The following is a 15,177-nucleotide window of genomic DNA, read 5'->3' as shown; positions in this document are numbered from 1 at the left end:
GTGGCATTGTGTGTGACTATTATTCTTATCTATTGTGTTCTATTGTGCCTGCACGTGTGTGGATGGCGTGTGACTATATTATGTATGTGTTTATGTGACTGCACTGTGTGTGCTTATGTGTATGAATGTATTTATGTAATGTGTTTATTGTGATATGCAGCTGTTCTTTTCTGTGTGTGCATGTGTGTGTATGACTTCACTGTGTATGCAACAAAGATGGAAAGCAATGTAACGAGTCAAATTTTGCTTGCATCTGGTCCAGTGACTATAAAATCATTAAATGATTGCCTTAATAAAATCATAAATGATGCATGCTGCATAATCGGCCATTGCTTACTTGCATTTACATTGCATTTTCTCTCTTGGTAGTGATTCAACCCAGCATTCAGAGCCATAGTTGAACAATTGATCAGAGAGGGTTTGCAGGACTTGTCCGTATCGAGAGGAAGCGATCGGCTGCAATGGGGAATTCCCGTGCCTGGTGACGACTCACAAACGGTATGCAGGAACTGTAGGCTGGGCAAATTTCCTATGGGGAGGGGGGTAAAATTCATGACTCCCACTGTAATGCAATGAAGGCGCGGCGCAGCTCTTGATCGACGTCCTCATTAGTGTGGTAGGGGTGGGTCTGAGACGAGGCTTTCACGATATATGTACGCAATAACGCATTACCGTTACCGGGTATTTACGATTAATTAGTCTAAGCTAAATTTTGCTCCAAAATCTAGGGGGGCAGCTACCCTCCTTGCCCCCCCCCACAGACTACGACCCTGGTATGTGAATCCATGCTGTTCAGAATGTCACACACGCGATTGATCAATCCTTGATCGATCAGTTTCATCATACGACGCGTGAGGTGGGCATGATGTTGTTACGTAACTACGTCGCTGCGTGATGTTTTGCGGATGCAGATCTAGCTACGGTGTCTCTGCAGTGCTCGAATTTTTCCGCGTTTAAAGTATTTTTCGCGTTTGTACAGATTCATTGTCATAAATGAAAGATATATCTTCTCAACATCCATACAAGTTTCTATTTACTTAACTATGAGCTATATGTGTGAAATATACAACATATTAGGGTTATCGTAAGAATTATAGAAGGCATGTCGTTTGTGGATGGATGGGGGCGGGCCCAAGAGTGGGTTTTACAAATTATGCGTTTCTTAAGTGGCCTTAATACACAGGTTAACTCAATCAGTTCGGAGACGTATACTTCAAGCTGTGAAAACACAGCATGACTGTGTTGGTATTGTCAAAAGTAAACACAGCTGGAAATTAAGGTATATCGATTAGGCAATTAGTGTATTAGTCATGTTGGAGCATTTCTGAAATGTTGCAAATTGGCTTAAACTTTGATGGTATATCAGAGCCAACAAGCATTAAATGTATGGGTAGAACCCTGACCTACAGACCTATGGCTTTTTTGCAGAAATTTCTCTGATTTATTGTGTAATTTAATTCACATTTGAGAATAATTATGACTGTATCACCCATTCGTGATTCACACAGGGATATAGGATGCACTGTGATTAGGTGAACTGTTACTTGTGGAAACCTAATGTGTTTACATAGAGCGATCCCGAGTTATCCAAATGGCAACTCGTCCGTCGGATTCTGTTATTTACGCTTTAGTTCTGGCTCTACGTGTTGTAATACATATTAGAGTCTTTGACCAGGATGTATTGATCACAGATCTACGTTTGGGTGGATGCATTATTAAACTACCTGACCGTAGCCGGATACCCACCCACACAGACAAGATGGCCACCAGACTGCCAGGTTATCGGCAAGGACATCTTGAAGTTCCACGCCATCTACTGGCCGGCGTTGTTACTTGCTCTTGGTTTGGAACTTCCCCGGCGCATACTCTGCCACTCACACTGGCTGTACGATCATCAAAAGGTGAGTGGTTGCTGAACTCACAAAGATGCGTCAGAGATATCCTGTCACGATTTTTATTATTATAATTATTATAATAATTATGACTGTCATGATTTCCGTCATCTGTTGTCATCTATTACACTGTCATGATATTGATTCTAGATGTCAAAAAGTAGAGGGAATGTCGTCGACCCACACGCAGCATTAGAAACATACACCATAGATGGGTTTCGCTACTTCCTGCTACGTGAAGGTGTTCCGCATTCCGATGGTAGTGAGTATTAACTTCATCCCGATTAATCAGCGATTGCACACTGAAATCTTGGTCATAATTTTGGTGATAATGGTGCACCGAAACCTTGGTTTTTTAATTTGGGTTTTAATAGTACACCGAAACCTTGGTTTTTGTAATTAAGGTAATAATGCTGCATCAAAACTTGGTGTGTTATAATTCTGGAATAAGTACTGTATCAGAACCTTGGGTTTTATAACTCTTGTTCAGACAAAAAAGCATAAAATGATTTGCTGGAACAGGAACTTTTTCCTAATTTCATTGATGCCCCATGAATTATTCGATGGGTTTAGAACATTTTGTATTATGGACTCTTGATGGCATCCAAATGTTCATTGGTTTAAAATGATTGCATAAACCAGACTTTTACTAAGATGAGCTGAGAATATAATCATAATTTCCAACAATATAAGAGCATATTTTGTAGTTGATTCTTTAAACTTATCTATGTGATGATGCAATTTGAGCAAGAATTTGCAGCCATGATAATGCAGCATCAATGGGTGTGCGTACTGATGCCACTTGCATTCGACCTATATGTGCTATGGAATTATATGCGATGGTGATTGTGTTACGCTAATGACATTTTTCGTGACAGACTATAGCGATGAAAAAGTGGTGAAGATGTTAAATGCAGAGCTGGGCGACACGTTGGGGAACCTGCTCAGTAGATGTACAGCTCCTGCTCTCAATCCTGCTCAGATCTTCCCACCTATCAACGCTGAAATACTCATGATTGAAGAATGTGGCCAGCAGGGCAGGGACCTACTGGATAAGGTGTCAAATCTGGCAGGTGCGCAGCTCGGCAGTTCCTATTTTGCATGCCCATAAACCCATGTCATTGCACACCATTATCCTAACAATCTACTCCATCTGGCCATCATCTTTCATCCATCGCATTCATGTCATGTACTTCCATCTAATCCATCATTTCATCGACCATCTATCCATTCATCCATCCATTCATCCATGCGCATCCATTCATCCAGCTATCCATCCACCCATGCCATCCATTCATCGCATCCATGCCATCCCCATCCATCCATCGCATCCCATCCATCATTTCCATCCGATCACAGCCATCCATTCATCCATCATCCACCATACCATTCCAGTCCCAGCCATCCATGCCGCTACCGCCATCCATCATGCCAATCATCCATCCATCCAGACCATCACATCACACTTCACCCCCATCCAGCATCCAGCCATCCACCATCCATCCGTCCATCCATGCCATCCAGGCCTCCTCATCCATCCAACGCATCCATCCATACCATCCAACCATCCAACCATCGCATCCATTCCATCCCAATACAATACATCCATCCATCCAGCCATCCATGGCCATCCATCCATCCCAAATTCATCCAAAACCATCCCACATGCCATCTCATGCCATCCATAGCCATCCATCCATGCCATCCATCCATCCATCCATCCATCCATCCATTCATTGCATGCCAAGACCATAGCAACCATCCATCCAGTCGTCATAGCCATCCATCGCCATCCATGCCATCGCATGCCCATCCATCCATCCAACCATGGCCATCCATCCTCAGTTCATGCCAACCCATCCAACCATCGGCCATCTCATCATCCATTCAGCGGCCCAAGCCATCCAACCATCACACAACCATCTCATTCATACCATGCCATTCACCATCAATTGCCAGTGCGCCATCCCAATTCCGCATCATCCAATCCATGCCATCCACCATCACGCGCGCAATTCTCATCGCCCATGAAAAGCGCCATCCATCCATCCATCCATACATCCATCCGCATCCGATGCCATGGGCCATCCATCCATACCATCCTAGTAGTAAATGTCATCTATGGATTATTCTAGCAGTCCATCTTGATCGTGGTGATCGAGTAGGTTTTGCTCGCGCGCGATCTGAATTAAGATCAAGAACATGTAATTGTGCTTGGGCCACCAAGGGTGAGTCACTACTTCTATCACTGTCCACGAACAACATCGCAGTGAAAATACTGGGAGTATGTTGTTTCTGATATGGCTTTAAGCAGCCAAGGGGCGTAGCTACGGGGGTTCCACACAAGATTTTCGTGGGTGCCCCCCCCCCAGGTAACGCCACTGGAAAATTCCGCATGTGTGATAAAAAAAAAATTGAGATTAACCAACAATGGCCGTTAGAACAGGATATACATTACAAAGAGAAAAGTTTAATATATTGTGCCGCCCCCACGAAAATGTAAAGGCCCCCCAGGCCCCCCACGCGCTGCAAAAAACGCAGCTAACGCCAATGTTAGGCGTACGAGAAATCGCATTGGCCGCGTGAAGAACGTGCTGGCGAGCGGTGAATCGTAGCCCATCTGTGTTGCCTGGCACAGTGGGGGTGCCGAACACTAGCGTGACTCCCCCGTCGACGAACGCAACATTCGTACGCCCGGCGGCGCACTCGACGGCATCACTGTCATTTCTAAGGGACACCCCGAACGGCCTTCATCCAAATCAGGCGCCCATGGACCGGCTGAAAAAACCGTCGCGGGAGAAGCAGGCGCCAGCCGCGTACAGGACTGTGCTTCAGGCATCGCGCTAGAGGCCTGCGAGTCAGCGGGTCTATTACTTCAGCCTGTCATGCCATCCTTATGCTATGAGGGCTCACTCGATTGGGTGACACCTAGCGAGAGGACGGCCAAGTATTTAAAATTGTCCATTGGGGTGATAAGGTATGCAACTGCGGCCCTATGAGAATCGCCACTAGGTGGCGACAGAAGCGTTTTGTTTCCAGAAGATTCGTGACTAAAGTGATTGGGCAGTATTCTCAGAGAAAATGGGGACTTTCTTAACTACTACTCGTGGCTAGCCTGCAGTGTGAACTTATGATAGTCGTGTGTGTTCCAACAGAGCATGATCGGCACACACGCTCAACATCAGGACGCTCACCGTTGCCGTTTGGTTATTCGCCGATGATGTACTTGTATAATTGTAAGAATGTAATACGTTTTCGTTGAACAAAAACTGTTGATTTGCATGGAACCGACATATACCCAGAGTACCTTGTTACAGTTTGTTGTATCTTGAATTTTATAGTTCGACTTGCATGTCTGCTGTTTACGATTCTCTGTCTGACGTTAAGTGTGGTGTCGTCGCAAGCTATTATATGAAGGGAGCTACAGACCGATTATAGTTCCCCGTTTTATCTGTGACGCATATTTGGATCGTGGGAGACGAGGCGCGGCGAGAGAGAGACATTATACATAACCCAAACAGCAATCATTAGATGATTAGATAATATAATATAAGATAGACTGAACCAAGAGAGCTGGCCTGCATTAGGCTTATATCGAATTTGTTCCTTTAACTCTTACTATAGATTGTAGCTCGACCCCATCCATCTCTATAGAATATTCTCGGTTCACTCTCTATTAGAATTTTCTTCTGGCACTTCGCTCCAGTCCATAGGATATTTGTCGCCTTGTTCTCTATATAAGTTCACGATTATAAGAATACATTTTGTCAATTCACGTCTATAGGACAGTTTTCTTTTGGCGACTTCCTAATAGGATTTTATCCATTAATCTCTATAGAATTTTATACCTTACTTCCTGATAGAATCAATATAGCTACAGAGAGATAGTTAGACATGAGATATGGCGCCCTATTTCTTATTATCGAATACTTGTTAGCTCGTTCTCTGTATACTGGGAATTTACAGATATTTCAATCTATTTTTGATGAGGAAAAAACTGCAAAATGACACTCGACGAAGCCATACAATTCATTCCTCACTGCCTAACTTATGCGCGCGTGCTGGTGTGTTCCGTTTCTGCGTAGGCTCTGGAAGTAACATCCAATGTTTCTGAGTGTGCTTCTGGTTATATGACTTTATTTCCTTTATCTGCTATCTGCTAATCCTGGCTTGGTCTTCTATCTGGCTATATATCTTGATATGCCTTATCTTCCCCTTCTATCCTTTCATATCGTAACTGACACAGACACGGCAACTCGCTCGTGGGTAGCAGACAACAACACAAGTACAAAGTAAAATAAAAACAATTGCAAAACACGAGACCGACAGACCCATAAAATAATCGGAACGCACCCCCCCGACGGTCAACCGTCCCCACGGAAGCCACCCTTCGACAAGTTCACCGTTGAACTGTCCCGCTCGCGCAGGGAAAAACATCTGTCCAAGAAAAAAAACACCTTAATACGCAAAGCGAAAATTAGAGAAGGTGGGTACTAAGTAATACCGGCTTGATCACATTTCTCGCTCTCTCTAATGCATGAGTTCCCGTTGGAAACTGTCACGTCGCGCATAAAACTGTCAGAAAAAAAACCACCTTAGGGAAGTGGGTACCGGCTGAATCACATTTATGGCGTCTCTCTAATGCACAGCTGCCAGAAACGCTTATTATTATACGTCGTTTTTAGTTTACCGTCGTTATTTCACCGCCAACGCCGCAGGCTTACCTGTGGCGGCCCTGTTCGTCTTGTTGGTTTGTTTGTCGTCACACAGGATATCTACAAAAGTTATAACGATTTGAATGACTTTTTTTGGACGGGTGGTCTTAGCCAACAATCAATCGATTAGATCTTTGCATGTCGCCTCCAGCCGATCCAACTCTGCACATGCCACGGATTTTGTTTTAAATTTTTAGAAAATTCTTTTTTCTGTTGTGGGGAAGACTTCCGGCCCATTTCTAAAAATGTCCTCTAACAAAAATGCCTCGGATCTTTTCCGTTTTTTTCGAACTTTTCGACAATTTCATCAACACTATATGGGTCGTTTCGGCAAGCTGGGGCGGGGGGGACTGTTTACGCTGTGGGCGGAGGTTTGCTATTCCGCGATTGTTTATCACTTGGTTATAGACGTGTGTTTTTTAACGCGTGCGTGGTAGCGTACGCGTGGCTGCAACCGTGCTGGCTGCAGCCGCTGCGCTGCTGCTGCCGCAGCGTCTGCTGCTGGCTGCTGGCACCGGTGGCTGCTGGGCTGCAGCCGTCCTGCTGCGCTGCTCGCACCGTCTGCTGCTGCTGCACCGCTCTGCTGCTGCTGCTGGTGGGCACGCTCCTTGCTTGCTGCTGCTGCACCGCTACTCGCTGGCCGCTCGTCAGCCGTTGCCTGCTGCTGGCACGCTCTGCTGCTGCTGCACCGTCTGCTCCGCATCGCTGCTCGCACGCGTCTGGCTGGCTGCTGCGCGAGCCGGCGGGCTGCTGCTCCGCGCTGCATCTGCTGCTGCTGCGCTCACCGCTCGCTGGCTGCACGGTCTGCTGGCTGTGCTGCACCGTCTGCTGCCTGGCTCGGCACCGTCTGCCTGCTGCCGCTCGCGAACCGCGTCTGTGCGCTGCCGCACCGCTCTGCTGCTGCTGCACCGTCTGCTGGCTGCTGCAGGCCGTCTGGGCTGACTCGCTGGCTGCAGCCGCGCTGCTGCTGCAGCCGTCTGCTGAGCTGCTGGCACCGCGTCCGCTGCTGCTGCACGCGTCTGCTGCTGCTGCACGGCCGTCTGCTGCTGCTTGCTGGCACACGTCTGCTGCCGCCTGCATGCACCGTCCTGCCTGCTGCTGATGCACGGTCTGCTGCGCGTGCAGCCGCTGCTGCTGGCTGGCACTGTCTGCTGCTGAGTGCTGCACCGCTCTGCGCTGCGCGCTGGCAGCTGCTGCTGCTGCCCGCTGCTGCTGCTGCACCGCTCTGCTGCTGCTGCTGCACGTCTGCTGCTGCTGCACTGTCGCTGCTGCTTGCACCGTCTGCTGGCGCTGCACCCTGTCTGCTCGCTGCTGCCCGTCTGCTGCTGGCTGCACCGTCTCGGCTGCTGCTGCTCGGCACGTTGCTGCTGCTGGCAACCGTCTGCTGCGGCTGCACTGTCTTGCTGCTTCACGGTCTGCTGCTGGCTGCACCGTCTGCTGCTGCTGCTGCACCGTCTCAGCTGCTGCTGCACCGTCTGCTGCTGCTGCACTGTCCTGGTGCTGCATCTGCCACGTCACACGCAATGATGTTCCTAATGGGCCATATCTAGCCGCTGTCGACAATTCTTGTATACACGCACGCACGCACGCACGCACCAGCCACCTGCAGACACCACACACACAGAGACACGCACGCACGCACACATTCACACAGAGGAGAGAGAGAGACGCGCACGCACGCGCACGCACGCACGCACACACACACACACACACACACACACACACACACACAGCACACACACACACCCACACACACACAAACAAACAAAATACACCACACAGCACACCAGCACGCAGCACGCAGCCACGCACGGCACAGAGAGAAGAGAGCAGAGACGCACGCAACCGCCACACGCACACACACAACAACACCCCACACACACACAGCGCACACACACACACACACCACACCAATCACACCAACAAACCAATAGAGAGAACACGCACCTGCACGCTCACAGAGAGAGAGAGAGACGCACGCTCGAGCGCAACGCACGACGCACACCACAGAAGAGATACCGCAACGCCACGAGGCAACATGCAGAAGCTATAGATGCTGATTTCTGAGTTTTCCTCGCGTATCTCCCCCACACACACGTCAACTCCCAATTATAGCCCAGTAATGCTCGAATAATGAATTACCTTCGCACTGCATATTGATCGGAATCCTCCAAGGTTTTTTTCACGGCTACTCGGCGCTCTTGAAGCTCGCAGGCAAGTACAGTAATCCGTTGCCGAGAGAACGGTTCCTTACACAGCGAACTTATAAGTCAGATCATTAAGTAACTGCTGGCACAAGAGACGAGTGCCGATGGAATTAAAGTGAATGTGATGGCGGGAACAGATGCAAAAGCTGCATTGGGTACAATGTCAAGCGGTCAGGTCCAATGGGAGAGAGTGAAGAGAAAAAACGACGTAGAAATACCGTGAAGTTTTGCATTCGAATGGCGCAAGAAAGCCGGGCATGGAGTGAAATCTGAAAGGCGGGCGAAGGAAAAGGAAAGTTGACTGTTAAAACGTCTCGGGCGTTTAATTAGCCGAGAAAACACTGCACTAATTAAGCAAACCCACCGCATCGTGTAATTAACCACAGCAAATCGACAAAATCGAACATATTTATCAATTAAGTATAAATTTAAACTGTAGGTTAATAGGTTTAATCGGTTAACTAACCATGCGCAGTAGTCGTACCGCCGCATCGGTTAATTAAGTCCGATTAGCGGTCGACAGCAGAATTATGATAGAGCGCATCTTCGGTCAAGGTTCCAATTAGCCACTGTCGGCGACATTTGCGTCTCTGCGTGAGCTCATAATATTGCTGATGCTCGTTGATTAAAAATGCCTAATTGCAGGATGATGCGTGATCGCTGGATGCATGCCGGCTAGCGTGATTGAAGGCTCGCATATCGCGTCGGATTGCGGTGGCCTACATCGGTCGACAGCAGCTAAAAGACCCTCCCCGTATATATGGATCTATCGTGCTCCCACGTAGTAGCATTAGCGATGCTGGGAAAGCTAGGTCTGTACAGGTAGAAATTAATTTGCGAGTGTGCGCAGCACTAGTATATATAGGCGCGGCTAGATAATGATTAATGTCATTATCTACCTCTGATACAGGTGGCGTATTCAGTACACTGCTGTATCGGAGAGTGACTGTCACGCTCTGACAAACAAACGTTTTTGACATTCACACAAATGACATCGGATGGCATCGATTCCGGCACGAGTAATCTCTATTGCATCCGCCACTAATTCAGCGGTTGCTATACTTTTATTGTATTCAGCAAACGGTGGCGACAGGATGCGACGCTTGGCACGTCGCACCTTATTCCAGTATCGAATTGACAAGCGGTGACAAACGGTGACCTCGTCTTGATGATCTAGCTTATATACTGCCCAGGCGAAACCGGATTAACTGATTTGGCAGAAATTAGATTTTTTGGCGTGAAATAGTAAGCGATGCTGTCGCGCCCGTTCCACGTCACAGCGCGTCGCGTCACCTATTCTCAGTACCTGCTGATTTCGATACGCGTCGCGTCACCTGGCCGTCCAGCTTGTCACCGCTATTGTTCCAACGCTCAAGTGGCCGTCACCATTTGTCACCGCTTGTCCCCGCTGTTGTCCCAAACGCTATAAACGTTGCATCAATACGCGGTCACCGTTTGTCACCGCTTGTCAATTCAATACTGGCATAAGGTTCGACGTGCCAAGCGTCGCATCCTGTCGCCACCGTTTGCTGAATACAATACTTTTAATAATTATTACAGTAGCTAGCTACATTAATATTAGTAGAGGCTCTAAGCTCCCAAAAAGTGAACACTCCATGTGCTTAGAACCTCTACTAATAGCGCGTACAGACAGCATGCGACGTACGAACGTAGATAGATACGTATATATAAGCGGATTCACTGCGCGTATACACGTACGTGTATATAGATGATGCAGGTAAGCACGCAGGCTTCCTGCTTTCCTGCAGGCTTCATGCATGGTCTGATGTTCATTGTGGCCCGATGTCTGAAATATCAGCTCCGTCATTCCTAATTACAGCCTATATTACGTAGCTATACTATTATCGGTTATGATAACGTTGTATTCTATACGCCGATCGTTAAGCAAATCCCACGTCAAACTTGACCCGTAATTCAAAACGTAACTATAACATTAAAAACACAGGAAATGTTTGTTGTATTATATATTTATATATATGAACTGATGCGTGTGACTAATATTTGTATGTTTTTGTGACTGCACTGTGTGTGCATGTGTATCAATGTATTATGTATGTGTTATGTGAATGCCTGTGATGTGGATGCGTGGTGTAATGCACTTCACTGTGTATGCCGAACAAAGATGGCAATCATGTAACGAGTCAAATTTTGGCTCCTGCTTGGGTCAGTGCTATAACCTCATTAAAAAATGGTGCCTTATAATCATAATGATGCATGCCTGCATAAATCGCCCATCGCTTGTTGCATTTAACCATTGGCCAACTTTTCTGCTTGGTAGTGAATTCAAAACCAGCAATTCAGGGCATAGCTTGAACCAAATGATGCAAGATGTATTGCAGACTTGTCCGTTCGAGAGGAACGATGCGGGTGCAATGGGATTCTCTGCATTGGTGACGAACTCACAAACGGTATGCAGGACTGTAGGCTGAGCAAAAATCCTAGGGGAGGGGTAGAAATTTCATGAATCAAACTGTGAATGATGAGCGACGGGCGGCAGCTCCTTGATCGACGTCCATAGTGTTGGATAAGGGGTGGGTCTGAGACGAGGCATATTCACGGATAAGTGACCAAAAACCATTACGTTAGGGGTCATTTTAGATTATAGGCCTAAGCTAATTTTTTTTATTTTGCTCCAAAATCTAGGAGGCCTAGCTACGCCCCTTGCCCCCCCACAGACTACCGGCCCTGGTATGTGAACCCAGCTGTTGCAGAAGTCACAGCACGCGATTCGATCAATCCTTGATCGATCAGTTTCATGATACGATGAGTGAGGTGGCATGATGTTGTTACGTAACTACGTCGCTGCGTGATGTTTTGCGATGGGCAATCTAGCTACGCGTGTCTCTGGTGCTGTCGAATTTTTTTCGCGTTTAAAGATTTTTTTGGGCGTTTGTACCAGATTCATTGGTCATAAATGAAAGATATTATCTTCTCAACATCCATACAGAGTTTCTATTTACCTTTAACTATGAGCTTATATGTGTGAAATTATCAAGCATATTAAGGTTCTCGTAAGAATATAGAAGGGCATGTTGTTTTTTATGGGGCGGGCCCAAGAGTGGGTTATACAAATTGGAGTCAATTTGAATGCCGTTTCTTAAGTGGCCCTCATACACAGGTAATACTCGATCAGTTTGGAGACGTTATACGAATCAATGCTGTGAAAACACAGCATGAACTGTGTTGGTCATGTAAAAAGTAAACACAGCTGGAAATTAAGGTATATCGATTAGCAATTAGTGTATTAGTCCATGTTGGCGCATTATGTAAATGTTGCAAATTGGCTAAACTTTGATGGTATGTCAGAGCCAACATGCATTAAATGTATGGGAAGAACGCCTGACCTATCCAGACCTATGGCTTTTTTTGCAGAATTTGCGCTGATTTATTGTGTAATTAGTTTACATTTGAGAATATTATGACTGTATCAGATCACGACTCATTCGTGGATTCACACAAGGGATATAAGGATGCAGCTGTGATTAGTGCGAACATGTTACTTGTTGAACACCATAATGTTGTTCTTATCAGTATGAGGGCCGATCCGCGAGTTATCCAAATCGGAACTCGTCTGTCGGATTCTGTTATTTACGTCTTTAGTTCTGGCTTCTATGCTGTTTTAATACTATGTAGGAGTCTTTGACCAGGATTGTATTAATCACAGATTAAACCGTCTGGGTGGCATGCAACTATTTAACAACTACCTGCCGTAGCCGGATACGCCATTCCACACAGACAAGGATGGCCATCCAGACTGCCGAGGTTATCGGCAAGGACAGTCTTGAACGCTCTCCACGCCATCTACTGGCGCTGCGTTGTTACTTGCTCTTGTTTGTGAGGCATTCCTCCGGCGCATAACTCTGTCACTCGCACTTGCTGTACGATCATCCAAAGGTGAGTTGGTCTGCTGAACTCCACAAAGATGCATCAGAGATATCCTGTCATGATTTTTATTTTATAATTATTATTATAATGAACTGACTGTCCATGATTGTCCGTCATCCTGTTGTCATCTATTTACACTGTCATGATATTGATTCCAGATGTTCAGAAAAGTAGAGGCGAAGTCGTCGATCGCACCACGCTAGCATTAGAAACATACACCATATGATGGGTTTCGGCTACTTCCTACTACGTGATAGGTGTCTTCCGGCATCTCCGATGGTAAGTGAGTAATAAACCTCTTATCCTGATATCAGCGATTGCACACTGAAATCTTGGTCATTATAATTGGTGATGATGGTGCACGCGAAACTTGTTTTTTAATTTTGGGGTTATGGTACCCCGAAAAGCTTGGTTTTTGTACATTAAGGTAACTAATGCCTGCATAAAAACTTGAGTGTGTTAATAATTCTGGAATAATGTATTGTATCAGAACCTTGTGGTTTTACTAAGTCTTGTCTCAGCACATCAAAAAAGCACTAAAATGATTCTGCTGGACAGGAAACTTTTTCCTAATTTCAAATTGATGCCCCATGAATTTATCGATGGGCTTTCAAGAGTTCATAACAAAACATTTGTATTATGAAGAACTCTTGATCCATCCCAAATGTTCATTGTTTAAAATGATTGCATAAACCAGATTTTTACTAAGATGAAGGCTGAGAATATAATCATGATTCCCAACAATATAAGTGCGATATTTTGTAGTTTGATTCTTAAAACTTATCTATGTGATGGATGCAATTTGGCAAGAATTTGGCAGCGCATGATAGTGGCTAGCATCATGGGTGGCGTACTGAATGACTTGCATTTGACGGTGTATGGCTACGAACTATATGCGGTGAGTGATTGGTGTTATCGCGCAATGACATTTTTCGTGACAGACTGATACTTATGAAAGAAGTGTGAAGAATGTTAAGATGCAGAGCTGGGCGACACGTGGGAACTGCTGAGTAGATGTACAGCTCCGTGCTCTCAATCCTCTTCAGATCTTGCCCACCATATCTACGCTGAAATACTCATGATTGAAGAATTGTGGCCAGCAGGGCAGGGACGCTACTGATAAGGTGTCAATCTGGGCAGGTGCGGGCAGCTTCTATTTTGGGCATCTCATACACCATTCATGTCCCCATTTATCTAACAATCTTCCATCATCCATCCATCCTCATCCATCCATTCATCTCATTCATGGCCATCCTATCCATGCATGCTCATGCCATCTATCCATTCATCCATCCATTCATACCATCCATCATGCCATCCACCGCTAAATCCAATCCACCATACATCACCTCATCCAATCATCCATCATCGCATCCAATCCATCACCCAATCATCCCAATCATGCATCCATCCAGCATCCCATTCATCGCATCCAATCCCATCCATCATACATCCCCAGCCATACCAACATTCCATACCATCCATCCATCCCACCATCCAGCGCATCATCCATATCCATCCATCCAGCATCCAGCATCCAATTCGCATCCATGCCGTCCATCATCATCCAGCATCCATCACATCCATACAACCATCCATCCAATCCATCAACCATCCAACCATCCCATCATCATCCATACATACATCATCGCATGCCAGCCATCCATAACCATCCATCCATCTGTTGTCATCCAAGTACCCATCCACCATCCATTTCATACCTCCATACCTCCCATCCATCCATCCATCCATCCATCATCCATCCATCCATTCATTCATCAACCATCCAACCATCCATCCATTCATCCATCCATCCATCCATCTCGAGGTCACCATCCCTCCATCCATACCAACCACTCCATCGCATCCATCATCCAACCATCCAACCATCCATTCATGCCATCCATTCATCCAAGCCATCCAACATCCCAACATCCATTCATGCCATGCCATTCATCCATCCATTCCATCCATCCATCCATCCATGGCCATCCATCCATCCATCCATCCACCATGCCATCCATCCGCCACTTCCTATCCATGCATGCCATGCCATCCATCCATGCCATCATCCATCCATCCATCCTAGTAGTAATGTCATTATATTATTCTATAGTAAAATCTTGATCGTGTGATATATTTTTTGTCGCGCGATCTGAATTAGATCAGAATGTATTGTGCTTGCGCACCAGTGTCACTACTTGTCAATCAGTGTTCAAAACATCGCAGTGAATATTGTATAATTTGTTCCTGAGTAATGCTTTCACGCCAGGGGCGTAGCTACGGGGGTTCCACACAAAATTTTCTGTGCCCCCCCCCAAGGTACCCCACTGAAAAATTCCATTGATAAAAAAAAAATTGAATTAACAACAATGCCGTTAGAGACAGTTAATCAGAAAAGTTATATATTGGTGGCCCCCCCATATGACGAAAATGTAAGGCCCCCCCAGTGCCCCT

At 46.2% G+C, this 15,177-nt stretch overlaps 1 protein-coding gene across 1 annotated transcript in view; it reads left to right on the top strand.

Moving 5' to 3' along the window:
• The first annotated feature begins 374 nt into the window (after nucleotides 1–374).
• The window catches only part of LOC106812120 (methionine--tRNA ligase, mitochondrial-like), a 16,626-nt gene continuing 1,823 nt past the window's right edge, over nucleotides 375–15,177 (top strand). The window contains exons 1-4 of the mRNA XM_014815902.1: nucleotides 375–498; nucleotides 1,692–1,901; nucleotides 2,043–2,154; nucleotides 2,771–2,965. Of these exons, the coding sequence (XP_014671388.1) occupies nucleotides 2,043–2,154; nucleotides 2,771–2,965 (307 nt within the window). The 5' untranslated portion in view covers nucleotides 375–498; nucleotides 1,692–1,901. The remainder of the gene's footprint in view (nucleotides 499–1,691; nucleotides 1,902–2,042; nucleotides 2,155–2,770; nucleotides 2,966–15,177) is intronic.

The sequence above is a fragment of the Priapulus caudatus genome, unplaced genomic scaffold, assembly GCF_000485595.1.
Source record: "Priapulus caudatus unplaced genomic scaffold, Priapulus_caudatus-5.0.1 Scaffold609, whole genome shotgun sequence".
Classification (NCBI taxonomy): Eukaryota; Metazoa; Priapulida; class Priapulimorpha; order Priapulimorphida; family Priapulidae; genus Priapulus; species Priapulus caudatus.
This window is presented reverse-complemented; position numbering and strand designations above follow the sequence as displayed.